This window comes from Carcharodon carcharias, chromosome 6 (assembly GCF_017639515.1).
Source record: "Carcharodon carcharias isolate sCarCar2 chromosome 6, sCarCar2.pri, whole genome shotgun sequence".
In the NCBI taxonomy this organism is placed as follows: domain Eukaryota; kingdom Metazoa; phylum Chordata; class Chondrichthyes; order Lamniformes; family Lamnidae; genus Carcharodon; species Carcharodon carcharias.
In genome coordinates this window covers 68,674,798-68,700,540 of record NC_054472.1, presented here as the reverse complement: position 1 = coordinate 68,700,540, position 25,743 = coordinate 68,674,798, and the positions used below count along the sequence as shown (strand labels likewise).

The window sequence follows — 25,743 nt, the reverse complement described above, 5'->3', positions numbered from 1 at the left end:
AAATTACTGAGTGGATGACCCAGGATGTTCAGCTGCCGCTCCTCCTCCCTTTGGGTGCCCAAGGGCCCAGGCCTTACTCCTTGAAGGGAGGAACCACCTGGAGGGAATGTGAGGTGTCTCTCACATCGCCACTGCAGGAACTCACCCATGGCTCTCACGATGGAGTACAGGCCCACACACATCTCTGCATTTTGCTGGGCCAGGGTCTCCATGGCATCCAACATCCTCCCCATGGAGACCTCCATACATGCACATATGGGCAGTATTTCATCAGAGATCAGGCGGACACAGTCCTCCAGTCTCCAGCAAACCACTCTGTTGAGGGCTGCCAACAGCTCTGCGTGGTGTTCCCCCACCTTTTGCTGACTCTTCAGGATGAGTTGTAAGGCCAAATCCAGAGGCTCGACATCTGACTCGGACCTCACAGATGCCTCTTCTCTAGCAGTCCTCCGAGTGCCGGGGAGCTCAGCTGAACCTGCCTTCTCCTGCTGCGGATACGTGTCTGTTCGGTGACCATCAGATTGTGAACCAGAGTCTGCTCTTGATCTAGGACCCACCGAGATGTATGCCTCTGTGCTGGTGGAGGAGTGGGTAAGCACTGTGATGGGTCTTCCAGACGGCTTATTTCCAGTTCTTCAATGGAGGAGGAGTACTCTTTGTTGGAGATGAGGACATGAATGCAGCTGATGGATTGGCTGGCTGAGGATGTCGGTCTCTTGACAGAGCTCCCTATGAAACAAAGTAGAGATAAGTAGTGCATGGCAGCAAAGTCAAAAGCAGGAGAGAGAGAGCACTCATATTTGTGTTGAGGGAGGGATGATGTGGTGCAGGATCCTCATGAGGGTGTTCGCTGCCAACATCACCGTCACGGTCCACATCCTCACCAGTCAGTGCACTGGCATTCTCCTCAAAGTGAGTGAGGGGCCTAATGTGGGCCACTCCACTCCAAGGCTGGGACCTCTCCCTGCTGTTGTGAGCCAGCTTCTTCTGCATAAAAACAGACGGAGAGAGTGTGAGCAGGACACATGGCACTGCATAGAATGTTTGTGTGGTGAACGGAGACATGGACGGGATGAGGAAGCGAGCTCCAGAGGGACCTGATTTAGATGTGAGAGTGTGTGTGAGAGTTAGTGGTGTTGTCCCTTGAGGTGAGAGATCCCTGTGGATGTGTGATGGTTTTGTGAGTGTGAGTTGAGAGTGATGAGAAGAGTGACTTACCCTGGTGGAATGGATGAGACCATTCATCCTGTTGCAGCACTTTGTGGCTGTCCTCTTTTGCAAGGCATTTGCAGGCCACTGGCTCCCATGCTGGATGAATGATATTGTTGTCACTCCTGCGGATAGAGCGGGGATAGAGGACATCACAGTGGGCCTCCATTGCATCCAAAAGGTGCTTGAGGGATGCGTCATTAAACTGGGGGTTTGCAGTCTTCTTGTCTTCTGGGGCCAGGTCTTCCATGCAGCAGTCCTGGGCTGGAAGCACTGAGAGGTGTACATACGGATGCACTTGAAATATGGCACCTGGCATGAGGAAGCGGCGAGGCGATAGCATGCCGGGTGAATGAGAGCCCGCTCACCATCGAAACGGCATGTTTCCTGGACATGCATAATTAATATGGTGGGACTGGGATGATACGGCTTGAGAAGCGTCATTATGGCTGGCAGGTAAAACGTCTTTTTTCCTGCCTGCTGCCACACTTGGTGCAAATCTGGGATGATTCTGCCCTTCCTTGGAGTACCTCACTTTGTTCTATCTCTTCCACTTCTCATTTAAAATCCTGGTTCTCAACCACCCACCTAAATACCATGCCAATTTTCTCATTGAGATTTCTTCGCTGCTTTCCTCTCTCATCCTAGGTGACTTCAACCTTCATCTCAATTCATCATATTCTCTCTCTTATGAGTTTACTGCCCTTCTATCTGCCTTATTACTCCCTTAATCTCACCTTTTATATAAGCTCCCCAACTCATATTCATGACTATCTGCTTCATTTTGCCATCTCACGCGACTGTCATAGCATCAATCATAGATAGGACCATCTCTAATCATTTTGCTATATCGCTCTTCATCCACATCCTGCTTCCCCCTCCACGCCCTACTTCCTTCTGTATACGTCCTTGGAAAAAACTCTCTCTCGTTTCACTTACAACTGCACTCTCAAAATCCCAACTGTCTAGTCTTTGGCCCTCCATTCACCACAGCATTTCTTCAGCTAGTAATCTGCTCAGGGAAACCCTTAGCTCCACCTTTGATGACGCTAAAATCTTTACTCTCTCTCAACCTGGTCGTTCTGCTGTTACGGCCTTCATCTCTGCTCCTTTAAGTCCAAGAGACACAGACTTGAACAGATATGGCAGACAAGTTCATTTTTTGATTTTGACTTTTTCAAAGGTTGAACTAGGGCAACGCATTAAAGCACTATCGGATTTCTGCGTGCTACTTATGCTAAATCCCTTACAACAGTACGATGGATATACCACTAATGGGTGATTAAAAGTAGAAAGCAAATAGACTATTGACATTGGAAGGAACATATCAGCAAAATGTGGCATCGTTACACCTCACATTTTCTCTTGCCCTTACAAACATCAAGCATTCATGCTCCTGCTTCCATCCCAACAATCAATGGCACTCTTCTTCCCTGGCCAGTATTAAGTCCAGGGTATTTTAATGATGTATTTAAGCCCTGTATTATTAATAAAGTTCATCAGGAAAAGTAGAAAACCGAGGCTCAGTTATCATTAATATTTCTTTCTTTGATGTGGTAATCCATGTCCCAAATGCTTAATATTTTGCCAAAAGAACATTAATGTTAAATAATGTTTGCAACACAGTATTGAATGCACAGTGGTTCCACACCTAGGGCGGGATTTTCCATACACACCCGCCGCCAGGATCGTCCGGTCCCGCCGCAAGTCAATGGGCTTGTGCACGCCTGCAACGGGACTGGAAAATCCCGGCCCTAGTGTATGTTAAATCCTTTCCACTAGTCTTAAATCACCGACATCATCATTGTAGCTAGCAGTCTGCAAGCTGAAAGTTACAACTCCGATGCTTCGCTTCCAGGTACTGTTCTCAAAAGGCCTCAAGTCTAAAAACAATTCCTCCCATCCTGTTTCTGGCCTGAAACTCTATTTTGTGCTATGTTCTCAACTAATGTGATCAAGTTTAAGTCATTGCACAAGATTTCTAAAAAGGAAATAATTCTTCAGTCAGTCATACCAAATGTTTCCAATTTCAGTACATGTCATCACAGTGATCATTATCGTTTATAATTATCATAATCAGGGAAAGTTATATTTGATATTGCCCACCACAATATTCCATGATGTTACTGCACTTTTTTACACGTAGTCAACATACAGTAAAGGTTAGATTTATTCTACCAAGCATCCAAGTGTGCAAAGCCACGATGGCAGTTCTAAAATTAGAGAATTGCACTTAATACTTTTATATGTGACTCTAATAATGGCTCCTTACCTGGCTGCACCAGACATAACTTTTGCTCTCTCTTGTGTTTGATGTGCTGAATGTTCCACTCAGTTGCAGTTCCAGAGTTCAGTTTCCTTCCACTTTCTTCTTCTTCATTCACCGTAGGAAATGTTAACAAACTACTTGCTGACTTTGAAGGCGATTTAACTGGAGACACTGACTGGCTGCTGGGACATCCTGTGTCATCTGTTCAATAAGGACAAAAAAAAATGATGACATGTTTTTCTAGTATTCTGGATGTACAATTTTTAGACTTTCCAAAGCTCTGGGCTGGATTTTCAATCCGTGGTCAGGAACCCAACATCCAGATCGTTTCCAGGTCCTGTGCTGTCCGGTTTTCATGTGCTATGTTCATGTGCTATGTCTGTGTCAGTGATGCAATACTATTTTTATATGCAAAGTCTCTAAAGGCTGGAGGTGCGCTCGATACCCAGTGGTGCCTGGAGGCAGAAACTGGCTCTGGGGAGCGAATCTCAAAGGTATACTGCAGCCATGAGTGGGCTTGCCGTTGCTTTGCAGTTTGGAGAAGGCAGGACAGCAGAGGGCCAGTGTCCAAACGGTCAGTCATAATGTTCTTAATCTGCTCTGCACAAGTGATGGCAACTTTGTGCCAATGCTTGAGTACCACAGTTAGAATTTCCCTTTCATTCCAAAAGTTTAAATCAGCAGCAATAATACTTACTGTTGCTCTCCTGACAGTTGGGAGTAAGGTGCCCCAGACTGCTTGCTCCTCAGTTAATTGGAGGCATGAAGGTTACCGGCTCCCCATTTCCCCATCCTCGCTTTGAAAATTGCAGCACATTTTGGAGGCATCGGAGTCTGACACATCATCCTTCAACGCTATTTTCAAAGCACGCACCTGACTTGCCCCCATGAGCATTTGAAAGTCGTGCCCCTACAATTAAACTGTAGGAGAATATAGGGCAGAATCTTCTGTTCGGCGAGTTGGGGGGGGGCCTCGCCGATGTGTAAAATGACATGGGGTGACATTGGGCATGCGACCCGACGTCACCCTGCGTTATTTAGATTTTCAGTTCGGTGGGCGCGTAGCCAAATCGGCTGCTTGCCCGCCGAACTGTCAAAGGCCTATTAAGGCCATTAACAAAGTGACTAACATGATTAATGAACCTGCCCGCCCAACCTTAAGGTTGGCGGGCAGGTCGGGAGCCCAGGCGGGCTTCTGTAAAAACATGAAACCTCATCCACGGGTGGGATGACGTTTCATGAGGGTATTAAATTTTTTATAAAATGTTTAAGTAAAAGAAATTGACATGTCCCAGCTCAGTAATTTTTTTCCCCTTCTTTATTGAACCTTTCAAACCTGAACTGATCTCCCTGATGCAACATTATGCCTCAGGAAGATCTGTATGCTCTTGCGTGTACATGCGTGAAAGAGCGCACTCCTCGCTCAGGGAATCCGCCCACATGCTCACAGGGAGCGCATGGCGTTTCCTGGCGGCTGTCATTTTACGTGGGTGGGCCAATTAAGGCCCATCCACATAAAATGGTGGCGCGCCCCCAATCGGGAACCTGTCCCTTCGTGACTGCTCCCACACAACCCCCCCAACAGGGGGAAGATCCTGCCCATAGTAATCATTTATTAAACGATAGATAATGGAGGACAAGAAAATTAACTTAAGAAACACAATTATTAACTACCTCCAATGGGAAATGGGCAGCGTGATGGTGGTGGGAAGCAAGTTAGTTGAGTCACTTACCTCCTCCAATCGTACTGCTTTCTGACCGAATCGTGATGTTGCTATGTGTCTTTGAGCAGGTGAGCAGGACAGCCACAGGAAGGATGAGGAATCCCACTTTAACTATGCAGATCAGGGTCTGATGATGTCATCAAGACCAGTTCTGCAAGTTCAGCCTGAAATTTAGCAGGAGGCTTTGAGGGAAAGGTGAGTGTGGGCCATGCCAGGCAAATGTGCAGGGAGCTGGATCGTAGGACAGAAGAGGCCCAGAAGGTAAGTGGAAAAGTCCTACTTCAGGCTACATTGTACAGCAGAAGTGCTTATGAACTTTTTTAGTGCCTCCATCACCAAGCCACCTATTGACTGCAAGAGACCATTCCTATGGCTCCCCAGCTCTAGCCTCCTGCCATAAATTCCCCTTCCTGCTCACCGGCCACGTACAGGACTCTGCAGAGTTTTACTTAATTGAGTTCCTACCTTTAAATTTGGCAGGATCTCCATATCTCCAGCTTTGCTGCTCCCTCACACACTTCCTAACTTCTTATGAAAATCAAGGCAATTACCTTTGTAACTTTTCTACGTGATGACTTCTAGAAATATTAGCATAATCATAGGAACATTTGCAAATATTAGCACACTATGAGGAATCCCTATTCTACTTTCCAAATAACCATGCAGGCATCAAGAATGGGAGCACATTCACAGCAGAAAACTGTTTTTTTTGGCATGTAACAACAACAATAATATGCGAGGTTAACAAATACAGAAAAAAAAAAATTCTGATATCCTCAGGAACCCCCTGAAGACCATGCACTCCAGTTTGAACATCTATATTGTACAGGGAGAATAATGTTAAAAAGGCTATGAATGAGTATAGATGCAGTAAATTATTAATCTACTGGTGCATTATTGTTATATTTTCAGGGTATTATATTTCCAGTTGTTAAATTTGCAGCTTTAAAGTCAAAACCTATTTTGAAATACAAAATGCCAATTTTGTTCTTTATTCAATTCCATCAAGAATACAAGTATCAAATTAATGTTTGAAATAATCTCTGGAATTTGTAATGAGCTAATACAGAATTTAAATTGAACTACTGTTAATAATGATGATGTTTTTGGTGCTTTCCTAATTTGTATCTGTCTTGAGTTTTCTTCCCAAGGGTAAATAGCTGTAGATAGTGTTGAAAACCTATGAAAATAAAATTCCATTTTAAAATTCCCTCAAAAATAATTTGTTGGCTTCTACTGCTGACAGAAGTAATTCATAAGTTCTGAATGTTTTAATCTTCATGTGATACTGAGAATGGAAATCTTGGATTGTAAATTTTGCACTCAATCCGATGTTCGTAACGTAATCATTGACTTCCACTGCTGGTGGTAAGATGTCTGAGCTCTGTTGATGATACTTCAGTGCAGTTCTAACAACTGTACAAAATTATCTCTGAATATTAAGAAAAGATTGATCATTGAAATATGAAGCACTGGGCCACAAAGAAAGACTCATTATCAAAAGATTAAAGGAGGTGGAGGACAGGTTTTCAAGTGAAAGTGCATTTGAAGGTGGTTTGTTGTAATAAAGTTTCTTGTGCAGAATCAATGAGATGATTAAGAGATGAATAAATAAAAATTAAAAAATAATTCAAGGAATAGGCATTTTTAGAATTAATAGTTATCTGGGGAGGTGCTGAAGGATTACAAAGTGGCAAATGTGACACCCTTATTCAAGAAAGGGTGCAAGGGCAGTCCTAGTAACTGCAGGGCAGTTAGCTTAACATCGACAAGCACTTGGAGAGGTTTGAGTTAATTAAGGAAAGCCAACATGGAATTATAAAAAGACAGACTAATCTAATTGAATTTTTACACAGAAGGTTGATGAAGGGAATGCCATAGATGTTGTCTCTATCAATTTTTAGAAAGCGTTTAACAAAGTTCGACATAACAGCTGGTTAACAACACTGTAGCTCATGGAAGGATCAGTATCACACTGGATAAAAAAATTGGTTTAGGCTAGAAAACAATAAGTCATGGTAAATGGTTATTTTTTCAGACTGGGGAATAGTAGACAGTGGTTTTACCTAAGGGTCAGTGCTAGGACCACTGCTTTTTTGATATACATGAATGACTTGGATATTCAAATATACCATAAAATTTAAAAATTTGCCAATGATCCCAAACTTGGAGGAATGACAAACAGTGAAGATTATGCAAATCAACTATAACATGACACAGACAGGCTAACAAAATAGACAGACAAGTGGCAGATGGAATTTAATAGAAAGAAGTATGAGGTGATGCATTTTGGCAGAGCCATAGCGAGAGGCAATATAAACATAATGGCATAGCTCTAAAGAGTGTGCAGGGATGGGGGAACTGAGGGTGCATGTGCATAGATCTTTGAAGGTGGCAGGACATATTGAGAGAGTGGTTTGCAAAGCATGTGAGCTCTTGGGCTTCATAAACAGCACTGAATACAAAAGCAGGGAAGTTATGTTGAACCTTTATAAAGCTCTGGTTAGGCCACAACTAGAGTACATGTCCAATTCTGGTCACCCCGCTTTAGAAAATATGTGAGGGTTCTTGAGAGGCTGCAGAGGAGATTTACCAGAATAGGTTCAATTGGCCAGCCAGCGTGAAATCGTGGCTGGGGTCCGATCGCCATCGGCAATCTGTTCCCTGGCCGATCCCGGACCTGCTGACTGCACCCTGCCCCCCAACCTAAGAATTCTGCCCATGATTTTAAGGAGTACCTTAAAGGAGGAAAGCGAGTTAGGATGGCAGAGAGGTGTAGGGAGGGTATGGCAGAGCTTGGGAACTAGGCAACTGAAGGCATGGCCACCGATGGTGGAGTGATTATAATTGGTGAAATATGAGAGGCCAGAATTAGAGGATTGCAGGTATCTTGGAAGGTTCTGGGACTGGAGGAGATTGCAAAGATAGGGAGAGATGAGGCCTTGGAGGGATTTGAAAAAAAGATGAGAATTTTAAAATCAAGACATATGATTTAAAATCAAGACATTGATGGGAGCGAATAAAAGGGAAATGGGACTTTCTGTGAGTTAAGAAATGGGCAGCAGAGTTTTGGATAACATCAAACTTAGAAACATTCCAGAAACAGTTTCCAGGCATCTGAACCTTTTAATTAATAAATTGGAAATTTTTCAAGTAATCTTGATTTGGTTCACATAGGAGAGAATTTTCTCTCCGTTGGGCGGGTGGTTCGGGAGCGGGCATGGGCGAGCGCGGAGCTGATCGCCGCCTGCAATCTGCTGTGCGCTGCCATTTTGTGGCCCGCCCAGCATGACGTGCACCCGGAAACGCTACGTGTGCGGGTGGGGGGAGGAGGGAGAGTTGGGACCTGCGCTCTTTTGTGCCGAAATCTCCCTGAGGCAGCTCCGAGCCTCAGGGAGATTAATTTAAGAATAAAACATTGCAAAAATGACAAAAAATTACTGACATGTCCCCTCATGTGACAGTGTCACATAAGCTGGGACATGTTTATGAATTTTAATAAAAATTTTTATTTAATTTATAAACCCTTCATGAAATCTCATCCCGCCTGTGGATGAGGTTTCAGAGAAATGCGAAGGGCACCTGGGCTCTTTGCCTGCCCGCCAAACTTAAGGTTGGACGGGCATGCCACACAATCAGTTTAATTAGGTAATAATGGCCTTAACAGGCCTTTGATAGTTTGGCGGGTGAGCAGCCGACTCCGGTGCGTGCCTGCCGAACTGAAGGTCAGTATGACGTGTGGTGCCATTGGGACACACGCCTGACGTCACCGCTCATCATTTTAAATTTAGGATTAGGGCACTCACATGCGCTTTTAAAAGGGAAATGGTGTATTGTGTGGGAAAAAGAGATTGCATAAGTGTATTAAAATTGAGCAGAAATGTTATTTTTCAATTACCCAACAAATATATATGCATGTTTAAAATGTTAAACAAGAAAAATAAAGTAAAACAACAAAAACAGAATTACCTGGAAAAACTCAGTAGGTCTGGCAGCATCGGCGGAGAAGAGTTGATGTTTCGAGTCCTCATGACCCTTCGACAGAACTAGGTAGAAATAGGAAAAGGGTGAAATATCAGCTTATATTTCACCCCTTTCCCATTTCTAGTTAGTTCTGTCGAAGGGTCATGAGGACTCGAAACGTCAACTCTTTTCTTCTCCGCCGATGCTGCCAGACCTGCTGAGTTTTTCCAGGTAATTCTGTTTTTGTTTTGGATTTCCAGCATCCGCAGTTTTTTGTTTTTATTATTATTAGAAAAATAAAGTGCTTGTTTTGCTTGCAGATCAGTTAATTAATAATTAAATAATTGTAATTGGTCACATTGAAATATACACTCACAAAATTGACGTTTTTTTGAAATACAGTAATTTTGGATTGTAGAGAATTACTTATAAAGACACTAAGATATGATGCCCCTTAATTTTACCTGCTGTGCCCCTGATATGTTTATTTGGCCAAGCTAGCACATTTGAATGTCTTCATGTCACAGACTGGTTTGTTCATGTCTATAGATTAGGTTTTCAACCAACAAAGACCCAACATTCTAGAAGTTGCTCCTACCTTTAAATGGAAAATGAGAACCAGGGGAAAAGTAGTATTTTTAGGAAAATGGCATAAAGTTACGGTGAAAGAAAACAGAAGTCTAAAAGAATTAAGCAGATGAATTAGAGATAAATAAGAATGGTGAGATAACTTCTTTTATTATGTTTTAACATTTAGTTTAGATTTTTGAGGTTATTGCCAGAGTAATGAAGCTACTCATAGTATTTGGCAGCTTTATTAAAATATTTAGTATACAGTAATAGCTTCAGCTTCACATTTTTGAGGTTGCAAATTTACAAATCAGGCCAACATAAGGAGGCATCCATTCTATGTACCTGCTAAGTAGATTAGAATAAATGCATTTTTAAAGGACTAGTTCAGAATTGGATGATATTTTAATAAACGACCTAAATAAAATTAACTGTTGATTCCAAGGCTATGAGTTACAAAACGATGAGTTTTTGTGAAGTAGCACACCTAACATAGTAATTAATTTAAATCTATTTCCCACTGCTTTTTGGCCTCTGATGTCATACAAGTGACCGATGGTCCTCAGGCCCAAATTTTCGAGGAGACGGAAGGGCTTCGCTCCTTAGCTCAGATGGCGCTGCGGCCCCGATTCCGGAAACTCCACCCCAAACTGGGCACTCACCATTTTTAGGGGGTGTGTGAAGGTGGAGAATGGGGTAGAGCACTTTTCATACATCTGTGGTTTACAGAAGCAGTGGCACATTTAAAAGTGTAGTTTCCTTCAATCAGAAGCAATATTCATGACCCAGATTTCTGACTGGAGGGCTTTATGAATTCAAGGTGAAGGTCTGAACTGACCAGCGCTCCTAGGAGAGATCAGATACACTTTTGGAGAGGTTCAGGTACCCCTTTGGGATTGTTAACATGTGCATAGAAGATGGATAAGGAATGTGGAACAGTCAAGCTGTAAAGTCGTTTAAATCCCCTGCCCTTTAAATTTTGAAAAAATACAGACTGCTTTGACTCTCAGTTGGAAAAACTGGTGCTTGCAATTTCAATAGATGTTTGTTGACATAAGCCTGAAGACTCCAATTATAGGTTTAGGACTACTTGACTGCTTCCACAATGTATCATTATCACAGTGGGGTGTCAGTAAATTCAGTTTGATTGACAGCTCCAAGTTGTTATAAAGGGGTTAGCTGTTTTTGATGTGGGGCTATGAATACAAATGTTTGTTTTGATAAGGAATTAAGTACTTACATAGGAACATACATAAGGATTAGCAGCAGGAGTAGGACACTCAGCCCCTGGAGCCTGCTCCTCCATTCAATAAGATCATGGCTGATCTGAATGTAACCTCAACCCCACATTCCTTCCTAGCCCCCCATAACCTTTCAACCACCACCACCCCCCACCCCGTGTTAATCAAGAATCTATCTAGCTCTCCCTTAAGAATATTCAAAGATTCTGCTTCCATCAACTTTTGAGGAAGCGTTCCAAAGACTCACTACCCTCTGAGAGAAAAATTTTCTCCCCATCTCTGTCATAAATGAGCAAACACTTAATTTTAAACAATGACCTCCAGTTCTAGATTCTCCCACAAGAGGAAACATCCTCTCCACATTAACCCTGTCAAGACCCCTCTGGATCTTAAAGGTTTCAATTAAGTCGCTCTTACTCTTCTAAATTCCAGTGGATACAAGCATAACCTGTCCAGCCTTTCCTCATAAGACAACCAGTCCATTCCTGGTAGTAGTCCACTAAACCGTCTCTGAACTGCTTCTAACATCTTTACATCTTTCTTTAAAATAAAGACACCAGAACTGTACATAATACTCTCACCAATGCCATGTACAGCTGAAGCATAACCTCCCTACTTTTGTAATCAATTCCCCTCACAATAAATGATAACATTTTATTAGCTTTCTAATCACCTGCTGTACCTGCGTACTAATCTTTTGTGATTCATGCACTAGGACACCCAGATTCCTCTGAATCTCAGAGCTCTGCAATATCTCACCATTTAGATAGTAAGCTTCCTTTTTATTTTTCCTGACAAAATGAATGATTTCACATTTGCCCAGATTATACTCCATTTGCCAGATCTTTGCCCACTCACCTTACCCATCTATGTCACTTTGTAGCCTCCTTACATCCTCTTCACAATTTACTTTCCTACCTATCTTTGTGTCTATTCTACCTATCTAGGGTCCATTATAAAAGATTTAATAGATGAGCACTGGAAAATAATGGCAGAATCAGCCAGAGTCAGCATGGACTTATGAAAGAGAAATCATGCTTGACAAATCTACTGGAATTTTTCGAGAATGCAACTAGTAGAATTGATGAGGGGGAGCCAGTAGATGTGGTTTATTTGTTCTTTCAGCAGGCTTTCGACAAAGTCCCACATAAGAGATTTTCGCTTAAAATTAAAGCACATGGGATTGGGGCTAGTGCATTGAGATGGTCAGAAAACTGGGTGGCAGACAGGAAACAAAGAGTAGGAATAAACAGGTCTTTTTCCGAATGGCAGGCAGTAACTAGTGGGGTACCGCAGGAATCAGTGCTGGGACCCCAGCTATTCACAATATATATTAATGATTTAGATGAGGGAGCTAAATGTAATATCTCTAAATTTGCAGATGACACAAAGCTGGGTGGGAGGGTGAGCTGTGAGGAGGATGAAGAGATGCTTCAGTGTGATTTGGACAAGCTGAGTGAGTGGGCAAATGCATGGCAAATGCAATATAATGTGGATAAATGTGAGGTTCCTGCATCTACCCTGTCTAGTCTTGTTAGAATTTTATAGGTTTCTATGAGATCCCCCCTCATTCTTCTGAACTCCAGCGTATATAATCCTAATCGACTCAATCTCTCCTCATATTTCAGTCCTGCCATCCCAGGAATCAGTCTGGTAAACCTTCGCTGCACTCCCTCAAAACAGGAAGCAAAAACAGGAAGGCAGATTATTATCTGCATGGCTATAAATTGAGAGAGGTGAAGGTGCAACGAGACCTGGGTGTCTTTGTACACCAGCCGTTGAAGGTAAGCATGCAGGTGCAGCAGGCAGTAAAGAAGGCAAATGCTATGTTGGCCTTCATAGCCAGAGGATTTGAGTACAGGAGCAGGGATGTCTTGCTGCAATTATACAGGGCCTTGGTGAGACCACACTTGGAATATTATGTGCAGTTTTGGTCTCCTTATTTGAGGAAGGATGTTCTTGCCAAAGAGGGAGTGCAGCGAAGGTTTACCAGACTGATTCCTGGGATGGCAGGACTGAAATATGAGGAGAGATTGAGTCGATTAGGATTATATACGCTGGAGTTCAGAAGAATGAGGGGGGATCTCATAGAAACCTATAAAATTCTAACAAGACTAGACAGGGTAGATGCAGGAAGGATGTTCCCAATGGTGGGGGAGTTCAGAACCAGGGTCACAAACTCAGGATATGGGGTAGACTATTTAGGACTGAGATGAAGAGAAATTTCTTCACCCAGAGAGTGGTGAGTCTGTGGAATTCACTACCACAGAAAGTAGTTGAGGCCAAAACATTGTATGTTTTCAAGGTGTTAGATGTAGCTTTTCGGGCGAAATGGATCAAAGGGTATGGGGCGAAAGTGGGAGCAGGCTATTGAGTTGGATGATCAGCCATGATCATAATGAATGGTGGAGCAGACTCGAAGGGCTGAATGGCCTACTCCTGCTCCTATTTTCTATGTTTCTATGTGTCATCAGCAAATTTCACCACCATTCCTTCGGTCCCGTCATCCAAGTCATTTATATACTTGAAGGGAATTTGATGTATTGAATGGGCTTTTATCAATGAAAGTTTTTTTTAATATATTGAAATCTGTAATAGATACTTCGAACTTTATTTTATTAAATCTCAGCATGGCTACTGAATTCTGCCCCATGGTGGATACTGGGTGAGTTACCATGGAGGGTATAAGGGCGAAGAGTGATGGATGGGGAGGCATTGGTTGGCATGAAACAAGAACAAAAAATGCTGGTAAAACACAGCAGGTCTGACAGCATCTGTGGAAAGATGGAGTTAAGGTTTCGAGTTCGTATGACTCTTCTTCAGAGCTAAAGGGAAGTAGAAATGTGGTGAAATATATACTGTTTTAGGGGGGGTGGTGGAACAGGTGAAGCTGGATAGAAGGTCAGCAATAGGTGGAGGCAAAGGAGAGATTGCGAAAGATGTCATAAAAAAAGGTCAAAGGGTTGTTAGCAGTGGTGGTAATAGCTAAAGGAGTTGCTAATGGTGACATTAAGAGTGGAAAGGAGAATTTGATAATGGCAGGAACAGGGTAAGCCCTCTGGAAAGTGACAGATGGCCATAGTGGGGGTGAGGTGGGGATGGTGGTGAGAAAAAAAGATTGAAAAGGCTAAAAGCTGGGGATAAAACAATGAATAAAAATGGAAATAAATTTTAAAAAAATAATGAAAATAAGTGGGAAAAAATAAGTAAATAAAGAAAAATAAAAAATAAAAATGAATATGGAAAAAAGAGGGGGATCAAAAAGGGGGTGGGGATGGAGGAGAGAATTCACGGTCTGATGTTGTTGAACTCAACGTTAAGTCCAGAAGGCTGTAGAGTGCCTAATTGGAAGATGAGGTGCTGTTCCTCCAGTTTGCGTTGAGCTTCACTGGAGCGTTGCAACAGGCCAAGGATGGACATGTGGGCATGAGAGCAGGATGGAGTGTTGAAATGGCAAGCGACAGGAAGGCCTGGGTCATGTTTGTAGATAGACCGAAGTGTTCCTCAAAGCGGTCACCCAGTCTGTGTTTGATCTCTCCAATGTAGAGGAGACTGCATTGGGAGCAGCGAATGCAGTAGACTAAATTGAGGGAAATGCAAGTGAAATGCTGCTTCACTTGAAAGGAGTGTTTGGGCCCTTGGACGGTGAGGAGAAGGGAAGTAAAGGAGCAAGTGTTGCACCTTTTGCGATTGCATGGTAAGATGCCGTGGGAGGGCGATGAGGTGTTGGGGGTGATGGAGGAGTGGACCAGGGTGTCCCAGAGGGAACAGTCCCTATGGAGTGCCGACGGGGGGAGTTGAAGGGAAGGCGTGTTTGGTGGTAGCATCATACTGAATTGGCGGAAATGGCAGAGGATGATCCTTTGAATGCGAAGGCTGGTGGGGTGAAAAGTGAGGACAAGGGGGACCCTATCATGGTTCTGGGAGGGAGGGGAAGGTGTGAGGGCAGAGGCACGGGAGATGGGTCGGACACAGTTGAGGGCCCTGTCAACCACCGTGTGTGGAAAACCTCGGTTAAGGAAGAAGGAAGACATATCAGAGGAACTGTTTTGGAAGTGGCATCATCAGAACAGATGCAACAGAGGCGAAGGAGCTGAGAGAATGGGATGCAGTCCTTACAGGAAGCAGTCTGTGAGGAGCTGTAGTCAAGGAAGCTGTGGGAGTCGGTGGGCTTGTAAAGAATATTGGTGGATAGTCTAACACTAGGAATTGAGATAGAGAGGTCAAGGAAGGGAAGGGAAGTGTCAGAGATGGACCATATGAAAGTGATAGAGGGGTGGAAATTGGAAGCAAAATTGATACATTTTTCCAGGTCCAGGCGAGAGCATGAAGCGGCACCGAAACAGTCATTGATGTACTGGGAAAAGAGTTGTGGGAGAAGGCCTGAGTAGAACTGGAACAAGGAATGTTCCACATACCCCAAAAAGAGACAGGCATAACTGGGGCCCATGTGGGTACCCATAGCCACACCTGTTATTTGAAGGAAGTGAGACAAGTTTAAGGAGAAATTGTTCAGTGAGAGAACAAGTTCAGCCAGACGGAGGAGAGTAGTGGTGGATGGGGATTGTTCGGGCCTCTGTTCAAGGAAGAAGTGGAGAGCCCTCAGACCAACCTGGTGGGTGATGGAGGTGTAGAGGGGTTGAACGTCCATAGTGAAGAGGAGGCGATTAGGGCCAGGGAACTGGAAATTGTTGATATGATGAAGGGCATGAGAGGAATGGTGGATGTAGGTGGGAAGATACTGGGCAAGGGGAGAGAGAACGGAGTCAAGATAGGGATAGGAAGAAAGGAGTTCTTTTCGATCTTTTTTCCCACCACCGTCCCCTCCCCCCACCTCACCCCCACTAGGGCCATCTGTCACTTTCCAGAGGGCTTACCCTGGTCCTGCCATTATCACATTCTCCTTTCCACTTTTAATGTCACCATTGGCACCTCCTTTAGCCAGTACCACCACTATTAACAACCCTTTGACCTTTTGTTTATGACATCTTTCATAATCTCTCTTTTGCCCCTACCTATTGCTGGCCTTCTATCCAGCTTCACCTGTTCCACCTCCCTTAAACAGTTTAAATTTCATCACATTTTTACTTCCCTTTAGCTCTGAAGAAGAGTCATATGGACTCGAAACATTAACTCTGTCTTTCTCTCCACAGATGCTGTCAGACCTGCTGAGTTTTTCTAGCATTTTTTGTTTTTGTTTCAGATTTCCAGCATCTGCAGTATTTTGCCTTTATATTGTATTGGTTGGCATGACTTGGCATTAAGTTGGCATATGGATTATAGAGGACTATGGGGATGAGTGGGAGGGATTGGCTGGTGTGGTTTGACACTAATTTGGCATGCAGGGTATCAGGGACTATGGAGGGGTAGATGGGGACATGGGGTGGCATGAGTTGGCATGGGGACTGTGTGGGCATGGGCAAGGGGCTGTAGGGGGATGGTGAGGGCTAAAGGGTCTTCCTGTTTTTATTATAACTATTTCTGGGGGCAGTAGGCCCAACTCTAGTTAGCCCCTGTCCCCCGAGCGAAAATCTGGCATTTCAGGGACATTTCTCCCAAGTTGGGGGAACGCAAATTCGGTCCTTGGGTGCATTGCCTCAGATGTTGAGCAAATTACATTCTCATTCATCTAAGTTTCATAGAAGGCCCTGCTACATGAGATTTAACAACTGACAGTCAAAATAAAGTTGGTCACACATACCTTAATATTTTACATTCAGATTCCATTGACTTTTTATTTAGGATAACACACTATTGATTGTCCCTATTGTAATGGCTACAGCTTTTACTCACTACTCGTTTAACATATTACACAATGTATTGTGTACAATTATGGCAGCACCATCTAAGTTAATTGCTTAACATAGGTAATATTTATCTGTTCACAGCTATGTATTATTAGTTCCGGACTTAAAGCCCTTAATAAAACTGAATCAATTCATAAAATCTGGTTCAAAAATGCATCTAGATATAATGCATATTCTCCCTAAGAGAAAATTTATCAGTTGCATTTAAAATATTAACCGTGCAAGTACTTCATTTTTTGGTATTGTGAGAATAATTTCCCCAACATGCTGATTTTAATATAAATGTATTTTCTTATGATACTGAGTGACAGAGGAGGTCAGGCAGGGGCTGGGGAGAGTGGGGGAAGAATTTCAGAGCCTGGCGTTGGGGAGAATTGGTGGTGCCTTGTTGGTAGGGAGTATCGGAGGCCTGATATTAGTGGGGTTGGATTGGGAGTCTAGTGGTTGTTGGTGGGAGTGGTGGGGGCAGGTTGGGGGGGGGGAGTGGTTGGGAGGGACAGGTGGCATTTGGCATTTGGTGGTGGAAGGTGTTGGTAATGAATCCAATGCCTATTGGTAAGGGATGGTTCAAAAGCCTGGTGATGGATTGGGGTGGGGGTGGAATGGGTTGTCTGGTGGTTGGTCAGACAGATTGGGGGCCTGGTGGTGGGGGAACAGAGAGCTCCATGCTGGTCTTGGAGGTGGGAGGGTGTAGGTCATTAAGGGGGTGCTTGATCGCAGAGGCTCCTCAGATAGGCACCTAGATACAGAACGTATATGTAAAGACACTTACCTCCTGAGTCCACTTTTAAGTTTTCACTTCGATGAAGCTGCTGGGTTTCCTGCCTGGGAAACCCAGCCAACCAGTGATAAAGTTTAAAATTGGAATGACAATGAGGCTCACAGTCTCATTATCATATTGGAGCCTCTTTGGATCAGATTTTTCACCGTCCACCTTCCAGACTTTGTTAAAGCCGAAATGGGTGGGTTGGAGTCAGTTTCAGTTGGGAAACAGATTTTAACATTCCCCTCACAACCCAGCTAAAATTCACACTTTTTTAAGCCTAAATTTCCCCCACTCGGTTGTAGCCTTTGACCAAGTAGATTCATTTGAGTAAGAGAGTCAGTTCCCACATCTGAAAAAATATGAAAATTTAAATTCACTAAGAAAAATGGTGCTCAGAACCTATCTTCACACCTATGAGATAAACTCATTTCCCAACAGCATACTGTACATTATTTGTATTTTATATTAGGAGTATAGGAACATAGAAATAGGAGGAGTAAGCCATTCAGCCCCTCGAGCCTGCTCTGCTACTTAATTAGATCATGGCTGATCTTCTACCTCAAGCCATCTTCCTACATTATCCCCATATCCCTTGATGTCTTTACTATCTAGAAATCTATTGATCACTGTCTTGAACATAGCCCTATAAGATAGAGAACTGCAAAGATTTACCACCCTCAGAGCAAAGAAATTCCTCCTCACCTCAGTCCTAATTGGCCTACACATTCTGAAACTGTGTTGTATGGTTCTAGACCCCCACCCCACTCCCCAAGCCAGGGGAAACATCCTTCCCGCATCTACCCTGTTGAGCCCTATAAGAATTTTGTAAGTTTCAGCAAGATCACCTCTTATTCCTAACCCTAACCCAGTCTCCTCACTATCTCCTCATAGGACAATCCTGCCATCCCAGGAATCAGTCCGGTGAATCTTCATTGCATTCCTTCTATGACAAGTATATCCTTTCTTAGATAAGGAGTCTAAAACTGTACACAATACTCCATGTGTGGTCTCACCAAGGCTCTATACAATTGTAGCAAGACATATTTATTCCTGTATTCAAATCCTCAATATACTATTTGCCTTCTTAATTGCTTGCTGCACCTGCATGCTAGCTTTCAGTGACTCATGAACAAGAATACCCAGGTCTCTTTGGACATCTGTCTCACCATTTAAAAAAAAACTCTGCATTTTTGTTTTTCCTACCAAAGTGGCTAACTTCACATTTTTTCACATTATATTCCATCTGCATGTTCTTGCCCACTTACTTAGCCAACAAAAGTGATTGTCTTTGTATTGAAAGGGGGGTTTGTTATTTGTCATTCAGAAAACCAGACCAGCTGGAATGATGGCTGTAAGAAGCAAACAAAAAGAAAGTTTGCCAAATAATTTCATAACAGCGTCCAATTAAATGTATCGTGGATACCAGCTAAATGACACTGTACGGTCAGGGGAGCAAAACACTCCATTGTCTGAAGCTGTTGAAACTGGAGCCGTAACCAATAACGTTTTGCATCTGTCTCCCTCCCTCTTTCGGAACCGTTCCAACATTTTAGCTGATATCACTTTATCTTGACCTTGGCAGCAGTCCTATGGATTGCAGAGGCTGCAGTACAATCACAAAAACAATAACCAGGAAAGCCTTTTATCAAACTATAAACAAATGATAGGTTAAAATAGGTTCCACGCAAATGACTGTCGTTTGTAATGGACTCGAGTGGAAGAAAGAGCATGTCTATTGGGAATATAAATCTACCATAGAAAATTAATACTCCTTCGTCATCAGAGGTACCTGAACAGAAGCTGATGCTGCTGACGGTGGTGGATCTCCGTGACTGCCCAGAGCTCAGGTCGTAATCGCGACTCTCTTCCTCGGATAAGGGGGATTCAGAAGAAGGCGATCCTTTCTGGATGTGGGGATAAGGGCGGAGAACCAGTCTCGGGATGCGACTGCGTGGACTTCGCTTCTCTCGCACCTTCTGGTCCTACCCAACAGAAAGCGTGTCGATTATTGATTTGAACCCTGTATCTAAGCAAATCGCAAACCCCCTCCACCCCCGAACAAAATCAGTCTTTGCAAGAGAATAAAAAATAAACATACCTGTTCCATGCCGACAGAGCTTACAGCTAAAGGGCAGCTCGGTCTGTCTGTTTGCAGCTGGGTCTGCTGCTATCAGTTTTAATGTCAGACATTGTGATCGGAGAAAGGTTCAATTCTGCGCACAGCTCGAAGAGCGACACCACGAGTTTCCCTCACTGCCGCCCTGAATATAAATCTCTCTCTCCCCCATCGCAAACCATGTCCATAGAAGAAGCCGCTCTTTCATGACCTCACTCATTGCGCAACCCAATACGCAATCCGATTGCTGCCAAAACCCATCCTCTTCTCCACAAAATAACATTTACAGTAACCTTCTTGTCAGCGCATTGACACTAATATCATGAGTTAGCCAAAAAAAATGAGATAATCGCCCGGCGCCAGCAGATAGCAAAAAATCAGCATTGTCCAATCGTCACTCAGACAGAGTTTAACCACCAGTTGCACTTAGTCAATTCAGGCATCATCAGCCCTTCCTAAAATTAGGGGGAATGATGAAGCGGCATTTACCTTATGATATTCATTAAACGGTCCCATCCCGCCTCTTCCTCCTGGAACCTGTCATTTGGGATGAAAAGAGATACATTAGGCGCATGCGTGCTACTGCAGCAGTGACAGCACACGTGGCACCGCGGCTGGAGCGGGCAGTGAGTGTGGACAAGGCTGGACTGGCTGAACTCACTCAAATCAGGCAAAACTCACTTACCCTCGGAACATATTTGCCCACCTTCTTGTCAACACTGCCCACATTAAATTACGCTAATTAGTCCCTCAGATTCATGTCAAACTCACCCACATTCAGGTGCATTGCCCTCAGATTCAATTTTTCTATTTAATCCAAGCAGAAAGCTTTGTTCTTTTTTGCAAAATAAATTAAAATGGTTTCATTTTGAAAAAAATAACATTTAGATGTTTTCAATTTCTCACAGCAACAAAATATAAGTGGAATAAAGACACAAAATTAAGCAATGTCTCCATCCAGCAGCTTGTTACTCATTTTATCCCATTTGAATAGCATGCCATGACAACATTTTGAGCATCAGCATTGTTAGCATTTGAAAAACAGACCCCCCCAGGTAGCATCCAAATCTGCAAAATAATTAGCCTTGCAGGGGAATCTTACTGCTGCCCCCTCCCCCCTTCCCTATTTAGTGTTGACCTTGCTCAGATGAAGCACCTTGCTTTAGAAGGCATGGGTTCAAGCTGTACACCAGAATTTGCACACATAATCTAGGCTGGCACTTCAGTGCAACAGCAAGACAGGAGGACTGCATTGTCAAAGACAGTCTTTCAGATGAGACGCTAACCTGAGACCCACCCAATCTCTTAGGTAAAAGACCCTGTGGCACTGTTTGAAGAAGACCATCAGCGGTCTCCTGGCCAATATTTATTTTAAAAAAATACTGCAAAAACAGAATGGTCAGTTAGCTTATTATTGTTTGTGGAATCTTGTGTGCAAATTGTCTGTACATTTTCTGACATTTTACAACAGTGAATATACTCAAAAAACTATTTAATTGGCTATAAAGCATCCTAAGGTCATGAAGTGCACTATATAAATGCAAGTTTCTGTGATAGTAAATTACTGTACAGGATATGTGATATGTAAAAGAAAACACAAGACTATGACAGGTTTAGACAATGTAGGCATAATAAAATTCTTCCCATTTGCTGATTGTACAAGGACTAGTGAATACAGATTTAAGGTTTGGGGCAAGAGATCCATGGGGAATGTGAGGAAGAACTTTTTTTATGCAGTGAGTGTTAATGAGCTGGAACTCACTGCCTATAAGGGTGGTGGAAGCAGAGACTATCAATGATTTTAGATGGAAATTGGATGAGTACATGAGGGGGATAAACCTGCAGGATTACAGGGATGGAGCCGGGGAATGAGAATTGGTCTACAGAGAGCTAGCAGCAATTAGTCTGTGGCTCAAGTGCACATCCTTCCTATCCCAGGCTTGGACAATGACATATTCCAGGAGGTGTCAATGCTTAGATTGTGGATATTTCCATTTTGTCTTGTATTTATTTTTCTTACAAAAGATTGTATTTGCAATGGTGAGCTCATCTTCAGTGGACTTGTTGAGGAGAAGGAGACAATTGATATTCTTTCCTGATGGTGCCCTTCCAGGCATTGTAGTTGCATCCAATGCTGGCATTAAAATCTCCCAGCAGAATGAATCTGTCTTGTTTTGGGATGGCTGTGTACACAGGATCCAGATCTGCAGGAAAGAACTCTTGGGTTTCATCAGTAGAATCGAGTGTGGCAGCATAAGGATTGATGATTGTGGCCTTTTGGCTGATTCTAAGTTGAAGGTGTAGGGTCAGGAGCCATTTATTAATGTCAACTGGAAGTTCTGTAAATATATCTGTGATTCTGTTTTTGATGGCAAACTCAACTCTGTGAATATGATGATTTCCTTTTGGTTTCCCCTTCTAGAAGTGTATCTGGCCTTCTGTAGGGAGTCAGGTTTCATTGACAGCAGCAACATCAATGTTACATCTCACAAGTTCTGGTGAAACTATGGTGGTTCTTATTTCAGAGCATTCATATCCACAACTTACAAAATGCTGGCAACTTTGTGGTGGTGACCCACACTGCAAGTGACACTCAGGCTACCCTCAATTTCATCAACTCCACATACAAAAGGGTTGGTCTCTCACTCAATATCAGCAAGACAAAAGTCCTTCACTAGTCCTTCCCCAAGACAAGCACCTACATTTCCAGATATTGTTATTTATGGGGAGACTTTAGAAGTCATTGAATACTTCTTATATCTCAGCAGTTACCTTTCTTAAAAGGTCACCATCGAAGAGGAGATCCAGCACAGAATCAGTAGTGCCAACACAGCCTTCCAACCTGCAACTGGGTTTTCCAACTCCAGCATCCTCATAGAAGCCAATTCCTCCTGCATCAACCATGAGCTGCTTGTCTGGAAACTGCAACCCCTTGCCAAATATCTGACTTCCAAAGCAGATACTCTTTTCAAAACCAATCTCAAGGAAGGCAGAGAATAACAACAATCATTGCCCAAGGAGCCTGTCAATTGGGATGGTTTATATATTTTATATATCTGATTGGCTCCTTTGGACATTGACCATTCTGAATGACAGGCTTGGCCAATGAGCATTGGGCTCTGCCAAGACCCCAGGACCCGGTCATTTGGAGGGGCCAAACCGACAGCTGTCATTTTCCTGTCATTTTGGCGTGCAAACACTTCTGTTTCTGCCATAATGGGATTTTACCTGCAAAGTCTCAATTTGGGAACGACTGATATAGAGGAAATTTATGATGATATTACCGCTTGTGGAAATTTTAATCTATAAGGAAAAACTGGATAGGCTGGAATTGTTTTCTTTAGGGAGGCTGAGCGAACAGCCCATATAGGCTGTATAAGGAAAGATCTATTTCCCTAAGCAGAGAGGTCAGGGGGCAAAGGTTTCAAGTCATTGGTAGAGGGGGCTTGAGGAAAATTATTTTCACCCAGAGGATCTGGAACTCACTGCATGAAAGGGTGGTAGAGGCAGAAACCTCCATCACTTTTTAAAAATACTTGGATATGCGCTGGAAGTTTCATAACCAACAAGAGAATGGATCAAGAGCTGCGAAGTGGAATTAAACTGGCTAGCTCTTTTTTGGCTAACACAGACACAATGGGCCAAATGGCCTCTTCTTGTTCCATAAATATCTGTGATTCTACTACAGAAGGTTAGAGGGAGATTTAACAGAGATGTTCAAAATTTAAAGGGTCTTAATACAACACATAGGGAGAAACTATTTCAGTGGCAGGAGGTTTGGCAACCAGATAGCACATAGTAAAGATAATTGGCAAAAATATCCAGGGAGGTAACGAGGAGCATAATTTCAAGACAGAGAGTTCTACTGGGATACATTACCTGAAAGGGTGATGGAAGCAGATTCAAGAGTAACTATTAAGAGGATATTAAAAACGAACTGGACAGAGATGAGGCGAAATCTTTTCTCTCAGAGAGTTGTGTGGCTTTGGAATTCTCTACAACAAAAACAGAATTATCTGGAAAAACTCAGCAGGTCCGGCAGCATCGGCAGAGAAGAAAAGAGTTGACGTTTCGAGTCCTCATAACCCTTCAACAGAACTAGGTGAATCCAAGAAAGGGGTGAAATATAAGCTGGTTTAAGGTGGGGGGGTGGGTGGCGCTTTGGGGGAGAGAAGTGGAGGGGGTGGTGTGGTTGTAGGGACAAACAAGCAGTGATAGAAGCAGATCATCAAAAGATGTCACAGACAACAGAACAAAAGAACACATAGGTGTTGAAGTTGGTGATATTATCTAAGCGAATGTGCTAATTAAGAATGGATGGTAGGGCACTCAAGGTATAGCTCTAGTGGGGATGGGGGAGCATAAAAGATTTAAAAATATTTAAAAATAATGGAAATAGGTGGGAAAAGAAAAATCTATATAATTTATTGGAAAAAACAAAAGGAAGGGGGAAGAAACAGAAAGGGGGTGGGGATGGAGGAGGGAGCTCAAGACCTAAAGTTGTTGAATTCAATATTCAGTCTGGAAGGCTGTAAAGTGCCTAGTCGGAAGATGAGGTGTTGTTCCTCCAGTTTGCGTTGGGCTTCACTGGAACAATGCAGCAAGCCAAGGACAGACATGTGGGCAAGAGAGCAGGGTGGAGTGTTAAAATGGCAAGCGACAGGGAGCTTTGGGTCATTCTTGCGGACAGACCGCAGGTGTTCTGCAAAGCGGTTGCCCTATTTACATTTGGTCTCTCCAATGTAGAGGAGACCACATTGGGAGCAACGAATGCAGTAAACTAATTTGCGGGAAATGCAAGTGAAATGCTGCTTCACTTGAAAGGAGTGTTTGGGCCCTTGGACGGTGAGGAGAGAGGAAGTGAAGGGGCAGGTGTTACATCTATTGCGTGGGCATGGAGTGGTGCCATAGGTGGGGGTTGAGGAGTAGGGGGTGATGGAGGAGTGGACCAGGGTGTCCCGGAGGGAACGATCCCTACGGAATGCCGACAGGGGGAGTGAAGGGAAGATGTGTTTGGTGGTGGCATCGTGCTGGAGTTGGCGGAAATGGCAGAGGATGATCCTTTGAATGCGGAGGCTGGTGGAGTGATAAGTGAGGACAAGGGGGACCCTATCATGTTTCTGGGAGGGAGGAGAAGGCGTGAGGGAGGATGCGCGGGAGATGGGCCAGACACGGTTGAGGGCCCTGTCAACGACCGTGGGTGGAAAACCTCAGTTAAGGAAGAGGGAGGACATGTCAGAGGAACTGTTTTTGAAGGTAGCATCCTCGGAACAGATGCAACGGAGGCGAAGGAACTGAGAGAATGAGATGGAGTCCTTACAGGAAGCGGGGTGTGAGGTGCTGTAGTCGAGGTAGCTGTGGGAGTCGGTAGGCTTGTAAAGGATATTGGTGGACAGTCTATCACCAGAGATTGAGACAGAGAGGTCAAGGAAGGGAAGGGAAGTGTCAGAGATGGACCACGTGAAAATGATGGAGAGGTGGAGATTGGAAGCAAAATTAATAAATTTTTCCAAGTCCCGACGAGAGCATGAAGTAGCACCGAAGTAATCATCGATGTACCGGAGAAAGAGTTGTGGAAGGGGGCCGGAGTAGGACTGGAACAAGGAATGTTCCACATACCTCATAAAGAGACAGGCATAGCTGGGGCCCATGCGGGTACCCATAGCCACACCTTTTATTTGGAGGAAGTGAGAGGAGTTGAAGGAGAAATTGTTCAGTGTGAGAACAAGTTCAGCCAGACGGAGGAGAGTAGTGGTGGATGGGGATTGTTCGGGCCTCTGTTCGAGGAAGAAGCTAAGGGCCCTCAGACCATCCTGGTGGGGGATGGAGGTGTAGAGGGATTGGACGTCCATGGTGAAGAGGAAGCGGTTGTGGCCAGGGAACTGGAAATTGTTGATGTGACGTAAGGTGTCAGAGGAATCACGGATGTAGGTGGGAAGGGACTGGACAAGGGGAGAGAGAAGGGAGTCAAGACAACGAGAAATGAGTTCTGTGGGACAGGAGCAAGCTGACACGATCGGTCTACCGGGACAGTTCTGTTTGTGGATTTTCGGTAGGAGGTAGAAGCGGGCCGTCCGA

General features: G+C 43.7%; 1 protein-coding gene across 8 annotated transcripts in view; it reads right to left on the bottom strand.

Moving 5' to 3' along the window:
* The window catches only part of LOC121279290 (syntabulin-like), a 152,288-nt gene that overhangs the window by 81,500 nt on the left and 45,045 nt on the right, over positions 1-25,743 (bottom strand). For 6 of the 8 annotated variants that reach the window (XM_041190417.1, XM_041190421.1, XM_041190415.1 and 3 more), the window contains exons 3-5: positions 20,155-20,202; positions 19,339-19,531; positions 3,482-3,679 (exon numbers count right to left, since the gene is read on the bottom strand). In XM_041190417.1, coding sequence (XP_041046351.1) covers positions 3,482-3,679; positions 19,339-19,531; positions 20,155-20,181 — 418 coding nt within the window. In that variant the 5' untranslated portion in view covers positions 20,182-20,202. Of the gene's footprint in view, positions 1-3,481; positions 3,680-19,338; positions 19,532-19,647; positions 19,924-20,154; positions 20,240-25,743 lie in introns of those variants that run through there. The other 2 variants (XM_041190416.1, XM_041190419.1) reach the window with 2 other exon arrangements.